The following is a 23934-nucleotide window of genomic DNA, read 5'->3' as shown; positions in this document are numbered from 1 at the left end:
TTAAATCATATACTTGGTGTTAATAACCATGAATGTAAGAACTTAGAGAAGAAAAAAGTGAATATGACAGGCGTAGTAGGGAAAAAGTTATGAAAAGGTGTAATTTGAGTTGGATAAGAGTACTCAGAGGTAGATAAAAACTGCGGTTGTGTTTGAGATTTGAGGGTGGTGAAGATCAATAAAAAAAGTACCCAGTGGACAGTCACTATGTTTGCCAAGGTGGAGTGTGGGGATATGCAGGTTAGACCAGGCTTGATGTAAGTGACAACAGGATCCACGTAACCATTCAGTTTTTTTTTGTTTGTAGGGAAGTGGCATGACAAAAATGATGTTTAAACCCACTGTTTCAGGCAAGACTCAGAGAGGCTTATGGTGTATCTTAAAAGATGAGGAACTCAAAGGATGACAAAGTAGCTAATTGCAAAGATTAAAATAAAGGTAACTGCAAATAGAATGCTTTCAAGACAAACTGAAATCATAAACTAAGAGAAACTGACTCAGAATGAAAGAAAAAGGAGAGGCTGGATCCAAGGGACAAAAGGAAAGGCTTCAATGTTACCTTACCTTCTTGCAACAAACCCCCAGTATTTTTGAATTCCAATACATCTTGTTCAAGTGCAGTTATCATGCTGGGGCCACTAGGTGGTGATCTTTGTTAGTTGGTAACTTGTAGTTTTTTAAAAAAAATGTGAGTTCAGCAATTGCTTGTTTTTGTTTCACACAATCCTTGATATATAACATTCATACTATGGATATATGTTCATTAATGTTTTCCTTTCTCTATTTTTTTTTCTTTTTCGTTTGTACTCTCAAGTAAGATGGGGGAATTGGTTAAAAAATGTAAATCTCCATTCTCACGCTTGTTTGGCTCCTTGGAATTTCCCAGTCCCGGGCACTGCTGTCAGGCAGAATGAAGTAGGAAAGGGCATCTATTACGTAGCTTACATTTATTGGTGTCATCCACTAGAGGTTTCCACACTAACACCAGTGTTGGCCACAATGAGGAAAGTGGGGGAAAGGGGCATAGGCAGCTGGGTTAAAGGATCATTCACCTGCCATCACCTTGTTCCGGTCATCCTCAACCTTCATTGCTTCTACTTGCCCTAGAGCCTCATCTTCTGCTTCTCATTATGCTGGAGTACATATGCTAAGCTGATGGTTACTTCCTCCAAGTTGAAGAAAGCCTGCTACCTGGCAGATAAAAAGGAATACAACTTGCTAAAAGGCCTGGTACATAGCAGGCACTGCCGATGCTTGTTGAATGAGCGATTCAGTGATGAATGAATGAACAAGCATCACTAATGCAGTGGAGGGAAGAGATGTCTTAGTTCCAGAATGCTGAATGCATATTTCCATAGAAATCTTTTAAAACATGTAGTGTGCTGTTTCGTGTTGTGGGAGCAGGTGTGTATGGCTTACCTGATTCCTTAGACCCCACTTACATAGAAACCTAACCACCATGGCTAACATTGCTCCATAGGAAAATGCTTTCTGAGTTCCAAACACTCAACTTATTAATGAACTTTTGTTAACCTGTGACTTTATAACAAGTTCTTATTAAATGAAATAATAGCACAGTTCATAAAAGTCACTTTTGAAGTGCTTAATTACAGTAACATGTAATTAACAGTAAAGGCTTAAAGTGCAAACAGGGGTCTTATCTATCCAAACACTTTTTTAATGCCAAGTTTCCTGATGATCTTTAATAAACCCTTGCAATTGTAACAACAATTACAATTTCAGTGGCTTCAGTAAGTCTGAAGACTCCTCCTTAATTTATTTCCGACATTTCCCTGTAGAGAAGAAAGTCTGGGCACCTAGCTACAGCTATACATTTGTTACCTGTTCGAAAAATTAGGTTGTCAATTCACTCTTTAGTAGAAGAAAGGAAGGTTATTTCCTTTCCTCCCAATAGCTACATTTTAATGAATTTTTTATTTTACTGATTTATTCTTGACTGCTTTTTCCTTTCCATTTGACCTTTTGGACCAATCAGGGCTTTTAGCCAAGGATCAAAGGAATTTGAGTCCTGGCTTAGGCAAATCCCAGACTCATTTCTTTTACCTTATTTCCCTGTCTTATCTCTATCTGAAAAAGATAATCATCACATAATATTAATCATTTGAAACCCTGACCTCTGAAATAGTGAGTCTGTAAAACAAAATTTCTGGATAGCAAGTCAATATATTTTAATGCCACTATGTCTTAAAATAATAATTTGGTTTTATATATTTATTTTTTGTTGAAGTGAAATTCACATAATCTAAAATTCACCATCTTAACCATTTTAAAGTGTACAATTTAAGGACTTCCAGTACATTCACAATGACGTCAACCATCATCACTATCTAATTGCGGAATATTTTCATCACCCCAGAGAGAAACTCTGTGTCCATTAGCAGGTACTCTCCATTTCTCCCTCCTTCCAGCTTCTGACATCCACTAATTGGGTTTTTGTTTCCATGAATTTGCCTATTCTGGACATTTCATGTATGTGGCTCTTGCAATATGTGGCAACATGCAGCTTTTTGTATCTGGCTTCTTTTACTTAATGTAATATATTCAAGGTTCATTTATGTTGTGACATTAATGGTATTTTATTCTTTTTTATGGATGAATAATATTCCATTGAGGGTATATACCTCATTTTGCAGATTTTTTCATTCATTGATAAACATTTGGGGTTGTTTTTACTTTTTTGGCTCTAATGAATGATCCTGCTGTGACCATTTATATGTAAGATTAGTTTGAACATTCTCTTGGGCATATACCTAGAAAATCAATTGCTGAGTCACATGGCAATTCTTTGTTTAACTTTTTGAGCAACATACTTTTATTTTTACATATAATAATACTGGTTATCCTTCTGAAAGTTATTAGCTAGTGTTTTTTATAGAACCAGTAAATATTACAGGCACATGATGCATTGGGCTGGAACACAATTTATTAGCTCCCATCACTTTAATCAATAGTCGAGGCCCCAGAGACAGAGTTATTTAGATAGTGAAGATATAAAATGGCATTTCTTCAATCAAAATTGCTGAACTATGCCTCTCCCTATTCTGTGATTTCATTCAACAAATGTTCACTGGGTCCCAGCAGTACATGAAGCACTATTTAGGAACTGTGAATACAGGCAAAAGACAAATTCTATGCTAACGAAACTACATTTAAGAAAGCAAATAAATGATTTTAGATATGCATAAGCACTATGGAGAAAATGATGCAGGGAATTGGCATGCAGTCTCTGTCACAGACTGTAAGGACAGTGCTTCTCAAATTTTAGTGTGCATGAGAATCATCTGGGGATGTTGTTAAAATGCAGATTCAAAATCAGTATATCTTGGGTGGAGCGTGAAATTCTGTCTTTCCAACAAATTCCCAGGTGATGCCATGCTGCTATGAATGGGCAGAGAAAGCCTGACTGAACTAGTGACTTTTCAGTGAAGACGTGAATGTGGAATGTGCATCAGGAGCCATCCAAGTCAAAATCTAGGAAAAGAAAATTCCATGGAGAGAAAGGAGCTTTTGCAAAGGTTCCATGGAGGGAGAAGTCTTGGTTATCCAAGAAAAAGTGATATGGAATAGCAACCCATCTTCTTCCCTGAAACACAGGGCTTCTACAAACACAGAACAAGCTAGAAAGCATTTGACTCTCTGTTATACCAGTCACAGCATATTCTCCACCAACAAATGTAAGAATTTATTCCTAGACCCAGGTGCACCTTTGCATCAGCTTCCTTTATCTTACTGAATATATTTTTGCAAAAAAAATCCTCTTCTCTCATAACATTCATTGCAGCTCAAATGTCTTTTTAACCTTTGGATTCTTTTTTTTTTTTTTTTGGTATCTTGTCTGTTTTACTTAACATTATAAGCATTTCCAGTGTAATTAACTATTCTGAACCATGACTTTATATGGATGTATCAAGCTATATTTAGAAATTCCTGGATTTATATAGTTTCCACTGTTTAAATTCCTTTTGGGAGACCTATTTCAAACAAGACTATGATAAATGTTGTTGTATATAAGCCTAATGCCACATCTCTAATTAATTCTTTAGATTTAAAAAATATAATAATTGGATTTTGATAAATAAAATTTAACTACCCTCTAGAAAAATTGTTCCAATTTTTACATTCATACTATCGGTGAACAGTTCTCATTTCCATTCCATTTCTCCCCACATTAACTGGCTAGTATAATCATTTTCTTTAACTTTTTAATGACATACAATTTACATACAATAAAATTCACTCTTTTAAAGTGTATTTAACATATATTCAAAATGTTGTACGTATGATTTGGTTAATTCATTAAATTTATTGTGTTTAAGCTCTCATTTCATTTTTCTTGTTTCTCATAGATTTTCTATGTAGTTATTTCTGTCATTTAAAATTAATAATTGTGTATTTTAAAATTAATTTCAATTCATATTTATCTTTCCGGACCTATTGCATTGGCTGGATCCATGTTTTTCCCAATTATTGCTAATACTATTTTTCTGTATAATGTAGAGTTTAGAGGTATTTGTTTTCAAGTATCTGGGTTAAATATACCACTTCTTAAATGTGTAGCATGGAGCAAATTACTTATGATTGTTGAGTTTCAGCTTCTCTATTTGGTAAAAATGGGAAGCATTAATAAATAGATTTCTTAAAGGATATAAAAATTAAATGCTTAGCAAAGTACTCAATGTATGGTAGATACTGATTCATTTTTCATTGACTTTCTAAAGATCAATGCTGCTTAGGAAATAACACCGGGTAAAGAGGATCCACAATAAAATACTTGTGCTAATATTAAATTATGCTCATATAAATACTGTTGTCATTGAAAGTTTTTTGTAGAAATCCTTGAGCTAGACTTTTCGACACAGATAGCTATTTTCTTATGCTGCCTTCCCATAACCAGGACCCCATTTATGCCAGTCCAGAAATACAGCTATTTGTGTCATTATAAACCGCCAGAGAATCTGCATTCTCCCTTGGATAACTCACAGATGTGCCTCCCAGCACTTATAGCCATAAATTCTTAATCTCTCAATTAAATACCTCCTACTGTATCTTTGCACTTTTTTCTTTCGTATTGTAATCTTTCATAATACGCAACTATTGAATTTGTTTTTGTTAGAGAAAAAGTATTAGACACTACTAATCATGTCTAAATTCTTTAGATATACCTCATTTATTACATTCAAAATAGTGAGAGTGCCCTGAACAATTGTGTATAAGTGCAGGACTTATATAGGGGGCAAAAGAGGTACCACAAAGCCTTAAAATTAATTTCCCCATTAGGAAAAGATGCCAGCAGGTAGTCAATTGATCAAAAGAAATGGTTTTAGCTTTTTATGATGCAGGCACAATGAGCTCATTATTTTTTATACATAACTGAATACAAACGTTTTATTGAAGAGCTTAATAAAAAACTTTGAGAAAAAATTTGATAATTTTAGAATTTGCAAACATTTTGCAGGTCTGAATGTATTTGAAATGGAGGAAATAAATAATCCAACAGAAAGTTTTAGTGTTTTCTAAACGTTGAAAAATGTTTTTCTTTGTTAGACTGACCATCAGTAGTGATAAGGAATGATGATTCAGAGACAGGGTGAGTAAAATGTCTATTCTTGTCCCAAGTCAAGGCAGTCACTGAAAAAATTGCTTCAGGCCATAACTTTGGCATGCCATGGGTTAAATAAAGGTCAACTCCAAGGGAAAAATAAAAAATCAGTTGATCTTTTGGTGTTAAAGGGGCAAAATAGTTATCATTTTAGATGCTTTTAGTGCTCTTATAAATTCAAGGATTTTGGATTTCTTTTTCCCTCAACTGAGAATTTTCAGGCCAGTGGTGTCCACAATGTATACGAGTGCCTTGGGGCATTTTGAAAGGAAAGAGAAGGAAATTTACAGTATTTTGAAGCAGCATTCTTGCCTATACAGACTCTTGCATGATATTTAATAACTCAGTGATGTGGCTAGCCCGCAGGGCTGAGAATACTTTTTACATTTAACTTAATCAGTAGCTATTTGGAACATAGGTATCTAGAGAACTAGGTTCTAATCCCATCTTTGGCACACTGTTTATTTCTGTAAAAGATATCAAAATGCAGGTTTGTAATTACTCTTCAATATTTCTTCTAACGTATTTGTCTTTGTTAGGGAAAGGGTTAAAGATTGTGGAAGCGGTTTATCAGTCAATAACAGTTCAAGAACTCCACATCCCTGTTAGTTTTAATGTTGGCTCCATCACATTCTTTAGATAGGATAAGAGGGGCTCCTGCTTGGCATGGCCATTAAAAGAATTGCCTATGATGATACCATGACATGGTAAGAGCTCATTAAAGTCAACCTGTATTTGGGTTATTAGTATTCCTATTCTGTATCTTCTGCTACGAAAGTATTGTAAGCAGCAAAAATCACATAGAGGTCTATCCGATTGGCTGGTTAATTCTGACACATACTAACAGCTGTGTAATACATGCCATCAGCTGCTGTGTGGTGAAATGTTGTATGGATGGTATAGACACTGGGACATTTTGGTCATTAATTGGAGACTTTCTTGGATTATGTGTGTAATTCAGGTAATTCTCCAGCAAAGCAATCTTATTTAGTCAAGGAGATTAAATGAGAAGTAGGTAGGCAACCCCTTAATAACTCCCAGGACAGATCAGACTCAATAGGTTTCCACCATAATTAATTTATTTGGGGGTCCAACAGAGTGGTTTATTTTTGTTGGATTCTTTCAAGGATGGCAAATGCTCCACATTAAATGAGAGGAATCCTCTTTTTCTCTTTATTTTTTGGTTAAAAGATGTTATTGCATTTGTTTGCATAGACTGAAAGAAAAAAGCAACGATTGTGAAATAAAATTCTTTCCTTTAGAGAAAAATCTGTTTTCTCAGAAATATAAAAATGAGTGATTTTCCCATTAAGAACTGATTCTTTACTGTAGAAAAAGTCTTCCTGTGACTAGTGATAAGTGACTGTGAAAATAAAGCTTATTGAAGATCATGCCAGACAAACTAGAGAACCTGATTGAAAGAATCAGTAGACCCTTCAATGAGAATCAGCCCGAAATTCTGTACATTTTGGGGACATATGCTCTTATTTGCTCTTTCATAGAATAGTAGATTCTATTATTTTTAGAGTTGTAAGGGGCCTTACAGGCACTGTGCCCTGAAAATGGTCAGTAAATATTTGCTGAATAAATGCATGAATGTATTTTAATGTTCCTCTCATTGTTGAAAACCTTTCTATATTTTATATACTACAGAGAGTAATTTAGCTTGTGCTTGAACATTTCAACTTACTGAAAGCTTACAAAACTCTGGGGCAGCCTTTTTCATTGGTGTAACACTCTAATTATTGGATATTTCCTTTTTTTTTTTGAGCCAGATTTTATCACCATGTAATTTCCACCCTTAGGTTTTAGTTTGGTTTTATGGGGTAACATTAAAATAAATCTACTTCTCCTTCACATGAAAGTTCATCACATATTTCAAGACAGCTATCATGTCCCCCCATATAATTCTTTTCTTCTCCAAGCTAAACTACCATTTTTAAGATGATAGTGTTTCTAGTTCCCTAATCATTTTTATTCTTCTTTTCCATTTCTTTGGTCGATGTCTCTAACATAGTTATTTTACTATCTACCATGTAATGAGTAAATTTTGAGCCAGGAACTGTGATAAACACTTTATATACATTATTTGATTTAAATCCTCACACCAACCATGTAAAATATGTTCTTTCTAGTGAAAATACTGTGTCAAGGTCACCTAGTTAAGAGGCATGATTTGGATTCATACCAGCTCTAAATAACCACAAAGCCATATACAAGTAACTTATACTTCAGCTTTCTCTTCAGAAAAATGGGGAATTATAATTATCCCTATGCCCTAGAACTGTATAGAGTAATAATGAACTAATATTTGTTAAGCACTTATAAAAGCATCTGGCATATAAAAAGCACTTTAAGTGTCTGTGAAGCAAGAAGCTGGTTTATGCTTTCACTCTATACTATATTCTCTCCCTATAATGTTTCTTTTTTAAGTGGACATGGTATGCTGAATAATGAACCCCCAGATATGTCCATGTCCTAATCCCTGGAACTTGTGGATGTTACTATATATGGCAAAAGAAACTTGCATATGTGATTAAGTTAAGGATGTTGAGGTGGGGAGATTTTTTTATGGGTTATCTTTGGTGAACCCAAAGCAATCACACAGTCCTTATAAGAGGGATGCAGACATCAGAGTAAAAGAGAAGGACATGTTACCATGGAACCAGAAGTTGGAGTGACACACTTCAAAGATGGAGGAAGGGGCCACAAGCCAGAGAATATAGGCAGCATCTAGAATCTGATAAAAGCAAGAAAATGGATTATCCCCTAAAGCCTCCTAAAAAAGTCACTCTATCCTGCTGACATCTTGACTTTAGGTTAGGGAAACTACTTTCAGACTTCTCTACTACAAAACTATAAGAGCAAAAAATGTGTGTTGTTTGAAGCCACAAAATTTTTGGTAAATTTGTTTAGAAGCAGCCACAGGAAAAGAGTGTAGTTTGTATCCAAAACTGCCTGAAACCTTGCATTAGAAATAACTGAGGTCTAAAGAGCCCGAATTACTTCTGTGATGAATATTATAGGCTCCATGTTCCTAGTCAACATATAGAAAAATACATCTTACATCCAGAAGGTTCCACATCACATGTGATACTCTTTAACAGCTTTTTAAAAGGGAGGTTTAATTAACAAAGGACCACACTACTGACATTAGATCTGCCTTACTTTTCTTGGCTATCCCTGATGCTCATGACAGTCAGTGTGTGGGGAAATTTTTCTCTTCTGATATCTTTGTCTTCATTCTCTGTCAAATGTCCTCTCTCCTCATTCCGGGGGTGTGGGGGTCTTCTTTGGTTCTCTGAGAGTGAGATGTTTCAATGTCCCTTCCTAGCTCATGTCTTTCTTTGAGCTCTTCGCATTTCTGTCATCCTTGTTTGCATGCTTCAGTCTCAACTGAGGGAGCCTCTCATAATTTTTACTGCTGTTGTATTTCCTGGATGCTGCTTTTATGAAGCGTCGGTTGTTTCTAGGTGGCAGAAGAAAGGTCTTTCACCAAGAGATCTGCTTCCTCGGATTCGCATGCCATGGGGACCTACATCTCTTCATCTTCTGGAAGTGTGGGATGGGAGTGTGCAGAAACTCTCCATCTCCCTTGGAACTTCACCCCCACAGCATCCAGAACATCTCTCAGATTTACAGAAGAGAATTGCTGCTTTTAGAAAAACAATCCCCCTTATGCTTGCCCTTTGCAAATTGTCACGGGCTTACGTACATCTACTGATTTATCCTAAATTCTCACATTTGTTGTTTATTTTGTTTTATTTTTGTTTTAGAGGTCTCACAAAACACTGTTTGGATGCATTCACTGAAACTTTGATCAATTGAAATCTCCAAATCTATTTCCTATGAGTTAATGATGAGCCTGGATATTTTCTACCTTATAGCCATTTAAATTTTGAGCCCAAATGAAATACTGTGTGTTTTTTGCTGAAGTGGGTCTGGTCCATCATTCTAGCTTATCATACTATTAATAATGACAGTAATTTATTGAGTATCTACTTTGTGTCAAGCACTGTTTGATGTTTAAAGTATTAAATTACTATTAATAATGGTTAATAAATTATATTGTTAGGATAATAAATTTATTAAGATAACAAGAATTTTATTTTTAAATGTGTTACTTTTATTTTTCCCAACTTACTTTTTTCTCCCTTATTTGGATAGCATCCATTCTATGTACTTCTCTAAGTCCTGTAAATATGCTGGACAACTAATGATGAACGAAAGGTTCTGTGTCCCTCATTAACATTATTACTTCAGGTGACTTTCCGAAACTTGTGTCTGTTTGTCTATAAAAGGCCTTAAAAGATAGAAATCTGAGACCTGAGAGTTATTTTCGGTATATCCATAAGTGAATATTTTGGGAAAGATTAAGTTTATGTTGAATTATTAATCAGCTGTCTTTGGGAATGGCAATTTTAGCAACTCTGAACCTAACTAATAATTGAGCTCACATAGATTTATTTTATCAGTGAATGCATTATAAGAATCTTAGTAAAATGCTTTGCTGAAATTAATATTTACTTATGCTGTATTCTAATCCTCCCGACAATCGCCTGGGGAAGATACATCACTAACTTCTTTTTACAGGATGGTGTACTCATTTCCTAGGGCTGTCATAACAAATGACCACAAACTGGGTGGCTGAAGACAACAGAAATTTATTCTTTCACAGTTCTGGAGGACAGAATTCACACATCAAGTTGTCAGCAGGAGTGGTTCCTTCTTGAGGGCTTAGAGGGAGAATTCCAAGCTCGCCTCCTAGCACGATTCTAATCTCTGCTTTCTTCATCACATTGGGTTCTTTCTCTGTCCATGTTCTCTGTGTCTCTTTCTCTCTTTCTGTAACACCAGTTATATTGAATTAAGGGCCCACCCTACTCTAATATAACTTCATCTTAATGTGTACCTTAATTACATTTGCAAAGACCCTTATTTCCAAATAAGGTCATATTTACAGGTACTAAGAGTTAGGACTTATTGTAGTAGTGGGGGGAGACATAGTTTAACTATGGGAAAAGGAAAAATCACTAAAGTAAGAGGAAGCACACATTCAGAATATGAACCAAGGACTTTTGTCTTCATGCAATACTCTCTTGACTCCAGCTCCCTATCTCCTAGTGAATTCCACTTTATTTTTCATGAATTCATAGACGAGCTGTTTAATAATCAATATGCTTTAGAATTTCATGAGGCCTAAAAATCAAGCCTACTAGCTCTTGGTTTTTAAAATCTATCTTTTCCTATTTTTAATAAGTTTTTCTTATCATTAACTTTGGTTCCTCAAACACTTTTCTTGTTTCCAAGCTCACATAATTAGTCTGGGCCTAGACATTTTAATTTATTTAGATTGGTTTGCTAATCCCTTATTACCTACATTCTTCTATTGGGCTTCAATTTCATTTTAATGGTTGTTTTATATATTCTAGTTTAAAACATAATTTAGAGCTGTGGGGTTCTTTTTTTCTATACATATATCCATTGCTCCTGGGCTACAGTTTGTCATAGAAAACATTAGTCTCTTTCTAGAAACATCTTCCCTTTCCAGTTCCTCTACTGTCTTCCAGTAGGAGGTTGACAATTCAATATTGGGCACCAATTGTCATGTGTACAGCTATAATTAATCTGTTAGCCAAACAACCAATTAATAATTTTGGAGTTTGTATTATGTGCCAGAGACTGTACTAGTTCTAATGATATAAGACATAACATATAATAAATTTTACCCTGAGGAGCTTATATTCTAGTTGAGGGGAGGGAATAGTAAACAGGAAATTAGCATGTGCTAATTGCTATGAAAATATTTTAACAGAGGTATTGCCTGTATACAAGTGGAACATCTTACCCTACTTTGAAATAATTGTTAGTACCATACTTTTGTAATCAGTTATTTGCTCTCAAGTAGTGTTCCCTTATTATTCCATATATTGTCTATCTGCCTTTTGGAGACACACACTCCTATTGTATGTCCTGTTGTGTATAAGATGCAACTTATAACATTGAACATCCGATGTATGTTTTTGCCTTATAATAATGTACAATGTATGAATCAAATAAGAACAGTATTATTAAAGTTAAAAAACAGTAACTTCTCTCTTTTTTTTTTTTCTTTTCAGAGTCCTATCAATGATTTAGTTCCCTAGAGAAAATCAGAAAATAAAAGGTTGGTATGATATCTTATAAATGCTAAAACCAGAGGTTATCTAACAGTTATTTAAAAATATAACTTACTGCATTAATTCTAAATTCCTTGGGTGTTGGGTCTGTTTATTCCAGTTACTTCACATTACTGTTATTACAGAATGTCTTACCTAATATGGGAATTTTTAGGGCCCAGAAAGAAAACGATGTTTTCCCAGATACTCTGAATGAGAATTTGGATGACCATTAGCAAGACATTTAGGTCACCTAGCAGCTTCCTTGTTTTATTTTCGGTCCCTTTTTAAAGGTCACTTCCAGGACAGCACTGTTGTTGAGTGTGCCATAGCTCAAGCCAGAAATTGAGTGTGGGAAATGCGATATCTATTGTGGTCTGTTTTTCTGTGTGACAGTTGTTCCTATTTTGTGTTTGTTTCTCATTTAATGAGGATACAACTTTCATCTGGGTAGATGTACGGGTCACTTGTTCGTGCACTTAAATACACTAAGGCACTCCACCAGCTGGAAATTGTGAGTTGTAGTTGAATTATTTTTGCACAGCGAATGGTTTTCCTTTTGACATATTTTAATATACTTGCACACTGAGAGCAAGAGTGGGTGAACAGAAAACAGACTGTTTTATTAACCCAGCAGTCACCTTTGAGGTTTGTACATGTCCACTTTTTTTCTTGCCTTTGTACATAATCCCAAGAGACTGGTACCTGGCTTTGCTCAGAATAACAAAGTCAGGCACAAATCTCCAAACACAATTGTTAGCTGAATGCCAACTGTTTCTTCTCATCTTTTTTTTTTTTAACTTGAACATTAAGAATTACCTCTTTATGGGTGAACCACAACCATTAAAGAATGAGTTTGTTTTCTATTTCAAATACTTCCCTTATCATTTACTAAATTTATTTTATAATATGTAGTCTCAGGTGATAAAATATTATTTTGTATGTGTTTTGCAGTGCTCCTTTTTTCCAAATCCACTAATAGTGAGAAGAAAAGAAGAGAAATATGTTACAAGCTTTAACTGGACTTCAATTTCAGCTGAAAGAACAATTAGGAGAAAAGGAGAGAAGACTTCAAATCAGCCAGGAAATCAGTGCCCAGAGAACAGAGTTCCACATGCAATTTTCATACAAACCAATGTTGCATAGACTTGTCCCAGCAAGACCACAAATTTATTCAAGTCAATTACCATTCTTTACCAAGGTATGTATCTGTATACATATACAGCCATAATTTCTAAGTAAGTATAGTAACTACCTCTGAAAATCTATACATTTTAATTGTACTCGAAAAACTGAAGAAAAAAAAAAGAAAAAAAATCCAGGGCTTCCTCCCAATTCTCAGTAAATAGCTACAATTTATAGTAACTGACCCATTTAACAGCATGGAAATATTAATGCAACAAAGCACCCAAAATACATAGTTTTCCCTTTCCTGTTATTATCATTATCATCTACATCATTGTCATTATACTACTACTACTTGATATTTTGGAGCACTTTATACTTTACAAGGAAGTTTTATATCATCTTATTTGGCTATATGAATCAATCATTGTAGTATGCCGTAATGAAGATTATTAATAGAGATAAAATTTTTAAAAACACTCCAGGACTTTTAAGGCACAGTGAAGTGGTGTAGTGTGTAGGAAGGACTGTTTTTTAAAGTTAGAATTCTGAGTCTGCATTGCTGGCTGTCTGATAGTGGGCCTTATAAAGCATTGCTTTGTTGACTTATTCAATGTGAAAGATAATAGTTATGCCAAAAGCTGGTTATGAAGTTTGACTGAAGATTATGTTTTGTAGAGGATCTATCACAGTGTGTATAGGTGGAAAATTCATTGAGATGGAATTTTTGTACTGGGGTAGGAGGTTAGTGTAGGTAACTTTGAAAGCAAACACTATGAGGATATAATCCTATATCAAGGATTATTCAAGGTAGCACATCTAGTAAGTGGCAGGAGCAAGATTGGAACCCATGTCCCATACTCTCAGTGTACATCTGAAATTGAGTCTAATTTTAACACTATATTTTGAGCACCTGCTTTTGACCAAGTTATTGAGCTACATTTTAAAGGTACAGATATGAAAAAGGAGGCCTTGCTATGAGGGTTTTATAGTGTGGAATGGGAAATAAATAAATTCAATGAAGGAAAAGCTTTGCACCATTGGTGTGGTGTATAGTATCATACATGGTTTTGGTGATGTCAAGGAAGGCTTTGTTATTGTGGAGACATTTGAATTGGGCCTACAAGTATTGCCACCTCCATTTTCAGGAAGCAGCTATATCAATAATACTTGCTTTATTTTTCATATTACAATTTTTCTTAAAAATAAGACTATTTCATTGACCTTGAGTAAACTTTCAATAACAATGCTTATTTATTGTAAGTTGAACTTTCAAATACCATTGCTTCTTAAAATAATCAGTATGTTCTGTTTATAATTATTTCTAACTTCATTACATTTTTCTTTTTAGTGCTTGCAGTTTTTTTTTGGTCCTCAAAAATATTTAAGCAGGTAGGGTTTTAATGAAAAGTTGTAGAAGATTCTGAGTTCTATAATCTTTGTTGTCTTTTTTTTTTTTTTTTTTTTTTGAGACGGAGTCTGGCTCTGTTGCCCAGGCTGGAGTGCAGTGGCCGGATCTCAGCTCACTGCAAGCCCCGCCTCCCAGGTTCACGCCATTCTCCTGCCTCAGCCTCCCGAGTAGCTGGGAGTACATGTGCCCGCCACATCGCCCGGCTAATTTTTTTTGTATTTTTAGTAGAGACGGGGTTTCACCGTGTTAGCCAGGATGGTCTCGATCTCCTGAACTCGTGATCCGCCTGTCTCGGCCTCCCAAAGTGCTGGGATTACAGGCTTGAGCCACCGCGCCTGGCCTAATCTTTGTTTTCTTTGGGTCTTCCTCATCATTATCCTCACAACCTCATGATCAAAACAGTACATTTTTAGGACTTGTTAAGCAAGTGCTATGGGACAGGCATCATGCAAATCACTTTACATATAGTATTCTAATTCTTCAATAATCTAGTTCAGTAGCTGGAAGCCCCATTTGCAGATTTTGAACTGAGGTTCAGAGATTTTAAGAAATGATCTCAAAATTGCATGACTAGCACCAGCATTACTGTTTTCTGACTATGACCTAGCAGTTCTTATTTGTCTGCTTTGTTGGGTTCCACTACTTTCTCACTAGCTTTATTATGAAAACACGGATGATTCTCAGTAAGAGTAACCCAGTATGAAGTAGATGAAGTCACAGAGTGAATTTGTTGGCTGCTATTTCCAGGAAAGAGAGCTAATATCAGGGGTGACTAGAGCCAGAACTTCAAATATCACTAGGAACAGCTCTTTGTCTCATCTGTGCTTCTCTCTGCATATTGTCTTTGTTCTCAGACCAGCTCCTCCTTGCAGCAAACAGTATAGGCTTCAGTCCCTCCAGGCTCACATCCTCACAGCTTGCCATCAAGAAAAATGAGTAATGTTATTCAGCTCCAGTGTGAATGAACTATTCTAGGGAACATTTGTTGGGTCACATGTCTAGCCCTTGGCCTGGTCATTATGACCAAGATGGTAAGTGCTCATTTTTTTAAAAAGTCAGGTGTTTGCTTTGATGACTGTAGGGAGAGAGGCAAGGGATTGTCTGTTATTAGAATTGGGAGGCAAAAGGGGTTGTACAGACGTGGCCTCCAAGTAATTGCATGAGCCAGGCAGTTATCTCAATTTGTGGCTATTAACACAGGTCATTATGATGCCTGCTCTTATTGTCTTAGTTAAGTCTTCACCATTTAACACCCTAGGTGATTAGATCTCTTCAATCACATCTGCAGGGTGGAGAGCTTTGAACTCATATTGTCCATTAAGGTAATTCTGTCAAGTTTGTTTTGAACAGTTAAAGTTGGTTTGACCCAAATATAGTCTCTAAATCTTAAACATTTAAAAAATCTAAGGTAGGAAATCCTGTTTCTGATGGGGAACAGGATCAGCCTATGCAATAAAAAGAAAAGTTAACACGTGATGAACAGACTTCAGACTCTGCAAAAGTGACATGTAGACAGACACCCTGGGTGCATTTGGTCAGCCTTGCCTTTGGTTAGCATGTGCCAACACTTCAGAGTTTGTTCAAAACTATGCGATGTGATAAGAATTACATTTCTGGCCTCAAAAAGCTGAGATTTTTTTTTTTTTTTTTTTGTCTTCAGTGACTTTATGAAGGTATTGCCCACTTTGAAACTGTCTGAAGTTGGCCGGGCATGGTGGCTCATGCCTGCAATCCCAGCACTTTGGGAGGCCGAGGCGAGTGGACATAAGGACTTGAGGTCGGGCATTGGAGACCAGTCTGGCCAAAAACCCCGTCTCTACTAAAAAAAATTATAAAAATTAGCTGGGTATAGTGGCATGTGCCTGTAGCCCCAGCTACTTGGGAGGCTGAGGCAGGATAATCACTTGAACCTGGGAGGTGGAGGTTGCAGTGAGCCAAGATTGTGCTACTGCACTCCAGCCTGGGTGACAGGAAAACTCTGTTTCAAAAAAGCAAAAACAAAAACCAAAAAGCTATGTGAAGTCATCAGTCAGCTCACACTTTGACTAAGTGTTGAGGCACATTACTGGAAAGATTCTAAGCCTTAGAGACTTACACTGTGATACGTGTCCTTTAAATGCTGTGAGACTTCTTATTGACACCTTGTAATGTGTTTCAACAAATATTTGTTAAATTATTTTAAAGAGCGAAATTAGACTGTTTTTGGAGTATTTAAAATAAGAGGTATTCTTTAATCAATAGGACACTGTTTCTAAGCTACATCATATGTCAGCTCTGTGTTGGATGTGAATAGAGATACTCTATGTGGGAAGCTCTACCTTCTTGGAATGCTTACTTTAATTTTGTTGATAAGGGTAGAGAGGTGGAAAATTATGAGAAAAAATGTAGCTTTTTTCTTTTCTACAACGTCTTGAATTCCGCACCACTCTATCAACATGTACATCTTACTTGGGGATGGAAGGTGGAAAGAGATGGGAAAAAGGAGCTTGCTAATTGGGGAGAGGATATTAGGATGAAAATGTAACTTCCCAGTTAAATGTCTCCAAGCCTTTTTGTGTACAGTGGTTACTTTAAGGTTAAATCTGTCTCTTTTTGGCAAACACTCAGACTTTCATGGATGTGAAGCAAAGCTTTCATGTGCTTATGTCCTCTCACCTGGATGGCTACCTCCAAGATGCTTCTTTCTCTGCCTGCCACTGGCCTTCCTGCTGACTTGCATTGCTGAGTCTGTGGCTAACAGGATTCATAGCATGTGTTCCTGGCAGCATCAACACCAGCGGTCAATGCCAACAGATCTGGAGTCTCAAACACAGAGCCCAGGCTAGACTCTTTTGGTTGCTGCCCCTTATCCACTGGGAGCCTGCAGGGATGTTTAGGTCACCATTTTTGACATACTAAAGTGCTTCAACAATAAGGTGTTTCTCCTGTGTATTTTTCTTTTCTCTGTTGGACTGCATTGAATTTGAAGAGGCCCCTAGGTAGAAGCAGTTGCATACTTGAATGTGTAGCTCAGAGAAAGGCTATAGACTGGAGAAAAATATTTGTAGGTTATTAACATTTACATTTATTGAAGCAGTGATAGTGGATACATTGGAGTTTCTGTCCTTTTGCAAACTTTCCATCGCATATGTACTAGTGGTTTTGTGCCAGAATAGGGGATCAGGACCTTCATATCTGCCTCCCAGTCTCTGTTTGTCCTCTTTCTATAATTTTTTTTGGAGAAAACATACGATATCTTGGTCTGCTGGAAACTTCTTACATCTTCCTTTTTCCAGCATTGGCATTCATCCTTCCTTTTCTCTGGGGCCATAGGGCTGGAGGGCTGCAGGGAATGGAGTTGGGATTCAAAATATAAAAAATACCAAGAGATGTATATAGAGGATATTAATCCTGACACAGAGGTAAAACTTATGGAACACGAGGAGGAAAAAATATTCAATCACAACCTCAGTAGCTAAGTCTTCGATGTTTAGATCTCATTTTCTAGTTGTGCTTTGGGTGTTTTAAGTTTGTTAAATAACCTGTAGGATTTGCTCATCTCCTCCAGATATAAATCTCATTTACATTTCTGCTGAACACCCTTTTGAAGTCATATATTTCAAAGACCTCTTAAAACCTTAGGTTTTTTTTTTTTTTTTTTTTTTTTTTTTTTTTTTTTATGTGTGTGTGTGTGTGTGTGTGTGAAACTCAGGCTTAAAAAATTATGTCAAGTAGCCTGTACATTATACTTTACATACTTTAAGTCCCTCTGCCTATAGAGTTGATAAAAAGGGACAGAAATTAGAGAAACTGCAAAGCTGAAAAAGTAAAAACAACTCTGCATTGTCTGTAAAAATATTTTTCAAATAAGAATGAAGACATTTTCCCCCAATTTCCTTTCGTTATAAATGTGAGGAATGCATGGTTCAGACTTGAGCAAATGTATCTCGCATTCTCTGATAATGAGTACTGGATGAACTGAAATGGTAGCCATGCTTATGCTAAGTTTATAAGCATTTTGATCAACACCATAATCAAGAAGCTTAAAGAAGTCACATAATGCCCATTGTGTTGTCTGAATAACATATATTACACACCTGAAACTCAGCATCTAATACCCTGTGAAACAGCTTGATAGCCCAAGAGCTTACTAATGGAGGAAAATGGCTCACTGAAGCCGAGGGAAATTAGAGTGGGAGTCACCTGTTCTCTTAGAGTCCTCAAGTAGAAGGCAGTATGGCACTGTGGTTCTTATTAATCAATACCTACATCTCTGAGTCTGTCTTGATTTTAGGTAATAAAGCAGAGAGAATCAGACAACCTTTGGGTAATAAATTGCAGGATCTGGAGAAGTTAGAATATTAATGTTCTCCCTTTTCTTCACTATTATTGACCTGTAATTTTAGTGTAATTTCCTTTTACTTATCTTGAAACATAGAAAATTGGTCACCTTTAACTTCATAATCTTCCTCTGTAAATGTAAAGACTGTTGTCCATTTTCAAATTTTTCTTGTATGTCTCCTCTTCTGAAGGCTTTTAGGAGTTTATTATAACTAGTAGCGACCTCTTTAAATTTCGCATAGTTATTTGAAAATGCATCATGACATTGATCAAAAATATTTCTTTAGATTTTTAAAATAATATACACTCAACAAATAACTTAGTTTTGCTAATTTTTAATGGCAAACTGCTCTCCTCATTTTCAATTATCTTTTAAATATGCATGTTCGGAGACACAGATGCTAATTATTTCTAGTAGCTGCCACTGAATGAATAATGGTGTCTCTACGTGTTAACTGACCCTGTGGCTAAAATTTCAGATATAGATAATTGACAAAAACAGAAATAATATACATTTCTATTCAACATTACATTTTAATATTGATATTTAACTATAGAAACTAAGAGATTCAGTTCAAAATATAAGGAAGTATTGTGTCTTGGTTATTCGTTAATTATTATTTTTGCTCACTAGATTCAACAGCTACCCATCATTCCTGCTGTCCTTTCAGCTTTCTAGAGTTTAAGTTCAAGTCATTGTCTTTCTACAACTTTTTTGAGACTTGTCCATTCTGACTACTCTGAATCCTGTGTAAGCAGCAGCTTTGGCAGAATCACTTTTCATCTTCTAGTGCTCTTATCAGAGAGAAGACAGGAACTTTCCCCTTTCCGGTGTCTTGATTGGCTCTGAGTGATCACAGCTTCCCTGCTTTTGTCTTTATGGAGACCTATTCCCATTTCCGGCTCTGCTTCCCCGGGGCTCCAGATGTTCCCTCAGGCTTTCCTTTGCTTGTCTCACTTCCGGCCTCCCCCTGAAAATGTTCTGCCAGTTCCAGGTAACCATTATTACCGTTGCTGTCTTATTTTCTACACAACTTTTAAAAGTCTCTGAAAACACCGCACTATTATCTTAGGGGTTTTGTTGTTGTTTTTGTTTCTTGGTTCATTGTTTGACTCATTCACTGAAAATGTAACTGCATGAGAGAAGGGAGCCTGCCTGTCTTATTGATAGATGCAGCTCCGGAAACTAGAGCACAGTAGGTGCTTACCAAATATTTGGTTTTCCTTAAAACTGTTTTTGGATTTCTTTGCTTTTGACTTTTCATACTATCACAGGCAAATTTATCCACTAACACTGCTTTGATACATGTAAATGTTAATAACCTACAAATATTTGTCTCATTTATAGCCCTCCTCTGAGCTACACATCCAAGTATCCATCCTCTTCTACCTAGATGCCACTTCAAATTCAGTAATTAGACCCAAACTAAATTAATAAGCTAGTTTCTCCATATGCCGCCACAAGCATAAATGAAATGAAAAACTTGCTGCTTCTTATGTGTTGTGTACTTCATAACTGGAATACTTACTCATGCACTTAGTCAAGGCTTAAAATGGGGGTCATCCTTTCATTCTCTCTCCTTCATCTCTGTTATTGCCAAATCCTGTTGAATCTTCCTTGTAAAGAGTTCTCAAATCTATCCTCCTTCCTTTATTGTTGCTGCTACCACCCTAATCAAGGTCATCATTATTTGTCATCATTATTTCTGTATTCTTACAATATTCCACATTGATGTCGTTGGGTCCAGTCTTGTTCCTATTCAGTCTTTCTCTACTACATATCCTCAGAGATTAGTCACCATCTAAATGTGACTATGACACCCCTTTCCTAAACAAACACACCAACGAAAGTTCTTCAGTGCCTTCTCATTTTCTTTCAGATAAAGTCCAACTCCTAAGTCTGCTGAAACGGGGTGGTGTATCCTTAACCCTCCCACTGACCTTTTTTGCTTTGAGTACTGGGAAGAGTAAATAAATTACATGGTTGATTCTTAGGTAATTTCTCCCACATTATACTTTTCTAAGCTAGACTATAGCTAGAAGCCAGATAGAAAAATTTGAGGTTACATTCTCCATAAGAACCTTGTATCCTGTTTTTCTATATTAATAATTAAGGGTGGATTATTCAACTTTGAAAACAGAGAAGCATATGATAGGACTAATATCTTATGATAAAAATTAAATAATTTCTCCAGTGTTCCTTAAGATTAAAAGACCATAGAAAAGGACACTAGTAAGCAATGGTTAGAGTTTTCCATAACAGTCGTCTTTGAACCAGCTCCAACATATGAACAAATGTTCAGTTGAATCACAGTTTTCAGACATTACTGAATGGCAAAATTATTTTTGTCTAGAAAACTTTCAGTTATTACTTGCATCCCATTTCAGACATAAAAATGTATCAATAATGCCCTCAAGCATTTTCTAATTTTGAGATATAACTTAATGCCTTTTAATAATTTACAATGCTTTCATTATTGCCCCCCTGCCCCAACTGCCCCCAAGGTCTTTTCTGCAATCAATGTATTTTAAAAGTGAAAATTTCTTTGCTGGTTCCTGTGAACAAGAACACCCCTCTTCTTTTTCCAATTAATTATTTAAATAGCTAGTCAGGTTTACTATCGGGACAAGTAGTTTCAATATTTTTAAAACTTTAATCCACAGATTGTGTAAAGTGTAAAAGTAACATATATGTTAAACTTATTTAAAGTTGTTACTTTCTGATTCTACCTTCATCTTCTTTTCTTCCATTACAGTAGGAGCATATTGCAATTCCCTTCTCTTTCTTCACTGTTATTAACTTTTCCCCTTTTATCAGAAAAAGGATCTTGCTTTCTTTGATTCTCTTATTGATATTTTAAAAGGACTTTTTTTCCTCTCTTGCTGTCTCTCTCAGGCAAGTCCCATCTCAATTGTCCTTTGTCATTCATTGTCAGTCTTTGTGTCCATCCTCTTATCCCAGCCTAGTTTTTTCCTTTTTCTTTTTTTTTGGGGTGGGGGCATGAAAGTGGGAGACATTGGTGTTGGGAGTCTCATATCAGTGTCAGGGCTTAAGAAAAATGCAATCATTTTCAAATGTGAATTGCAATTTATACCAAAAAGGCAATGTTTCTTTGTTTCAATAAATTGGAGCCTCCTGCAACTCATACTCTTTTAAAGAAATTTTAAAATAGAACTTCTAAATAACTAATAGCTGGAAAATCCTGATTTGGGGCTTTAGTCACTAAAGATAAGAAAAAAAACCACATTTGCTTCCGCCCTCCCATCTGGCTTTTACACATGCATTTCAGGCTCAGTATGCTCTTGCTCTTTCTTTTATCTATGCCCATCTGCTTGTATGGTGTGTTCTCACCCTAACATATTTTCAGACCCTTGCCATAGGGCAGAAGTGCCAAGCAATTATTTGTTGAGATAGATAGCCCACATAATACTGTAAGTGACATCTGTTCTGAGAAAATCCCTCCCTTGTGGCGGCAGTGTCATATTGGCAGCTCATAGGAATATTGGAATTGACATAGAGGGACAATGGAATGTTTCATCTTATCCTGAATTCTCACTCAGAATGCATCCAGTACCAGATGCTTTAGAGAACCAAGTAACCCCCTGACTCTATATCTTGTTCGCTCTACACCTATGGTAATTGGCAATACTACACTATGGGGAAAATTTCTTCCTGACCCCAGCTGGTAACCAAATTATGCCCTAAAGCATGAAGATTGGCATACTTTAAGGATTATTGCAGTTGAGATGCTGAAAAATGGGGTGTTTTTCATGTTAATGTGCTTACTAGATTGTTTGACCTAAATAATAGCTTGAATAGTAAATTTCACAAATTACTCTTAATAACGTTGTTTGGCAAAATTACAATGACAGACGAACATTTTAAACTTTTAAGAGTGCTGATCTCCATGTTTGGCAATTGGATCTTCTCTTTTAGGATATTTTCAAATAGAAGATAAGAAAAATAGACCACAGTCCATGGTGGTTTAAGGCTTGGTTCTGTATAAAGGTATATTTAGTAAAATATATTAATTGCTTCTGGGTAAACCCTGAATTTATTAACTTTTAGCCATTTGATATTATAAAGGCAGGCAGAAATTGGAGCTATAGTCAGTATTGATAAATTAAAATTACACTATACAAATTAGGTTCTGTATAAATTCAATTTCCCACACCATCTACATTGATGCTGTTAATCTCTTCCAAAATGCTCAGAACATCATAAACACTTCAGATTTTAAAAAAATTACAATTATTATGAAAGGCTTTTAAAATAAAGGTTGAAAGCACTCAATTACTCAATTGGACTAACCCATTTATTTAGGCTTATATTTAAGTAAAATTTAAACATTTAGTAATAATACGCTGTATTAGTTACGCATTGTTGCAATACCAACTACTATGAAAATCAGTGACCTAAAACAACTATATCACCTATTCATGATTCTCTGGGTTAGCAATATGGGCTAGGTTCATTTGCTTGCTTCCATTATGCATCTTGTTGGATGAGTGTCCTGGAGGTTGATATTCTTTTTATTTATTTATTTATTTTATTTTTTATTATACTTTAAGTTCTAGGGTACATGTGCGCAACGTGCAGGTTTGTTACATGTGTATACACGTGCTTGTTGGTGTACTGCACTCATTAAGTCGTCATTTACATTAGGTATATCTCCTAATGCTATCCCTCCCCCAACAGGCCCCAGTGTGTGATGTTCCCCTTCCTGTGTCCAAGTGTTCTCATTGTTCAATTCCCACCTATGAGTGAGAACATGTGGTGTTTAGTTTTCTGTTCTTGTGATAGTTTGCTCAGAGTGATGGTTTCCAGCTGCATCCATGTCCCGACAAAGGACATGAACTCATCCTTTTTTATGGCTGCATAGTATTCCATGGTGTATATGTGCCACATTTTCTTAATCCAGTCTATCATTGATGGACATTTGGGTTGGTGCCAAGTCTTTGCTATTGTGAATAATGCCGCAATAAACATATGTATGTGTGTCTTTATAGCAGCATGATTTATAATCCTTTGGGTATATCTCCAGTAATGGGATGGCTGGGTCAAATGGTATTTCTAGTTCTAGATCCTTGAGGAATCGCCACACTGTCTTCCACAATGGTTGAACTAATTTACACTCCCACCAACAGTGTAAAACTGTTTCTATTTCTCCACATCCCCTTTAGCACCTGTTGTTTCCTGACTTTTTAATGATCGCCATTCTTACTGGTGTGAGATGGTATCTCATTGTGGTTTTGATTTGCATTTCTCTGATGGAGAGTGATGATGAGCATTTTTTCAT

The 23934-nt window shown here is 35.9% G+C and overlaps 1 protein-coding gene across 1 annotated transcript in view; it reads left to right on the top strand.

The window, feature by feature from the left end:
- Positions 1 to 23934, top strand: part of TFEC (transcription factor EC) — a 201512-nt gene that overhangs the window by 34231 nt on the left and 143347 nt on the right. Inside the window, exons 2-5 of the mRNA XM_025380007.1 lie at positions 3386 to 3695; positions 6260 to 6327; positions 11740 to 11786; positions 12761 to 12979. Of these exons, the coding sequence (XP_025235792.1) occupies positions 12782 to 12979 (198 nt within the window). The 5' untranslated portion in view covers positions 3386 to 3695; positions 6260 to 6327; positions 11740 to 11786; positions 12761 to 12781. The remainder of the gene's footprint in view (positions 1 to 3385; positions 3696 to 6259; positions 6328 to 11739; positions 11787 to 12760; positions 12980 to 23934) is intronic.

The sequence above is a fragment of the Theropithecus gelada genome, chromosome 3 (assembly GCF_003255815.1).
Source record: "Theropithecus gelada isolate Dixy chromosome 3, Tgel_1.0, whole genome shotgun sequence".
In the NCBI taxonomy this organism is placed as follows: Eukaryota; Metazoa; Chordata; class Mammalia; order Primates; family Cercopithecidae; genus Theropithecus; species Theropithecus gelada.
This window is presented reverse-complemented; position numbering and strand designations above follow the sequence as displayed.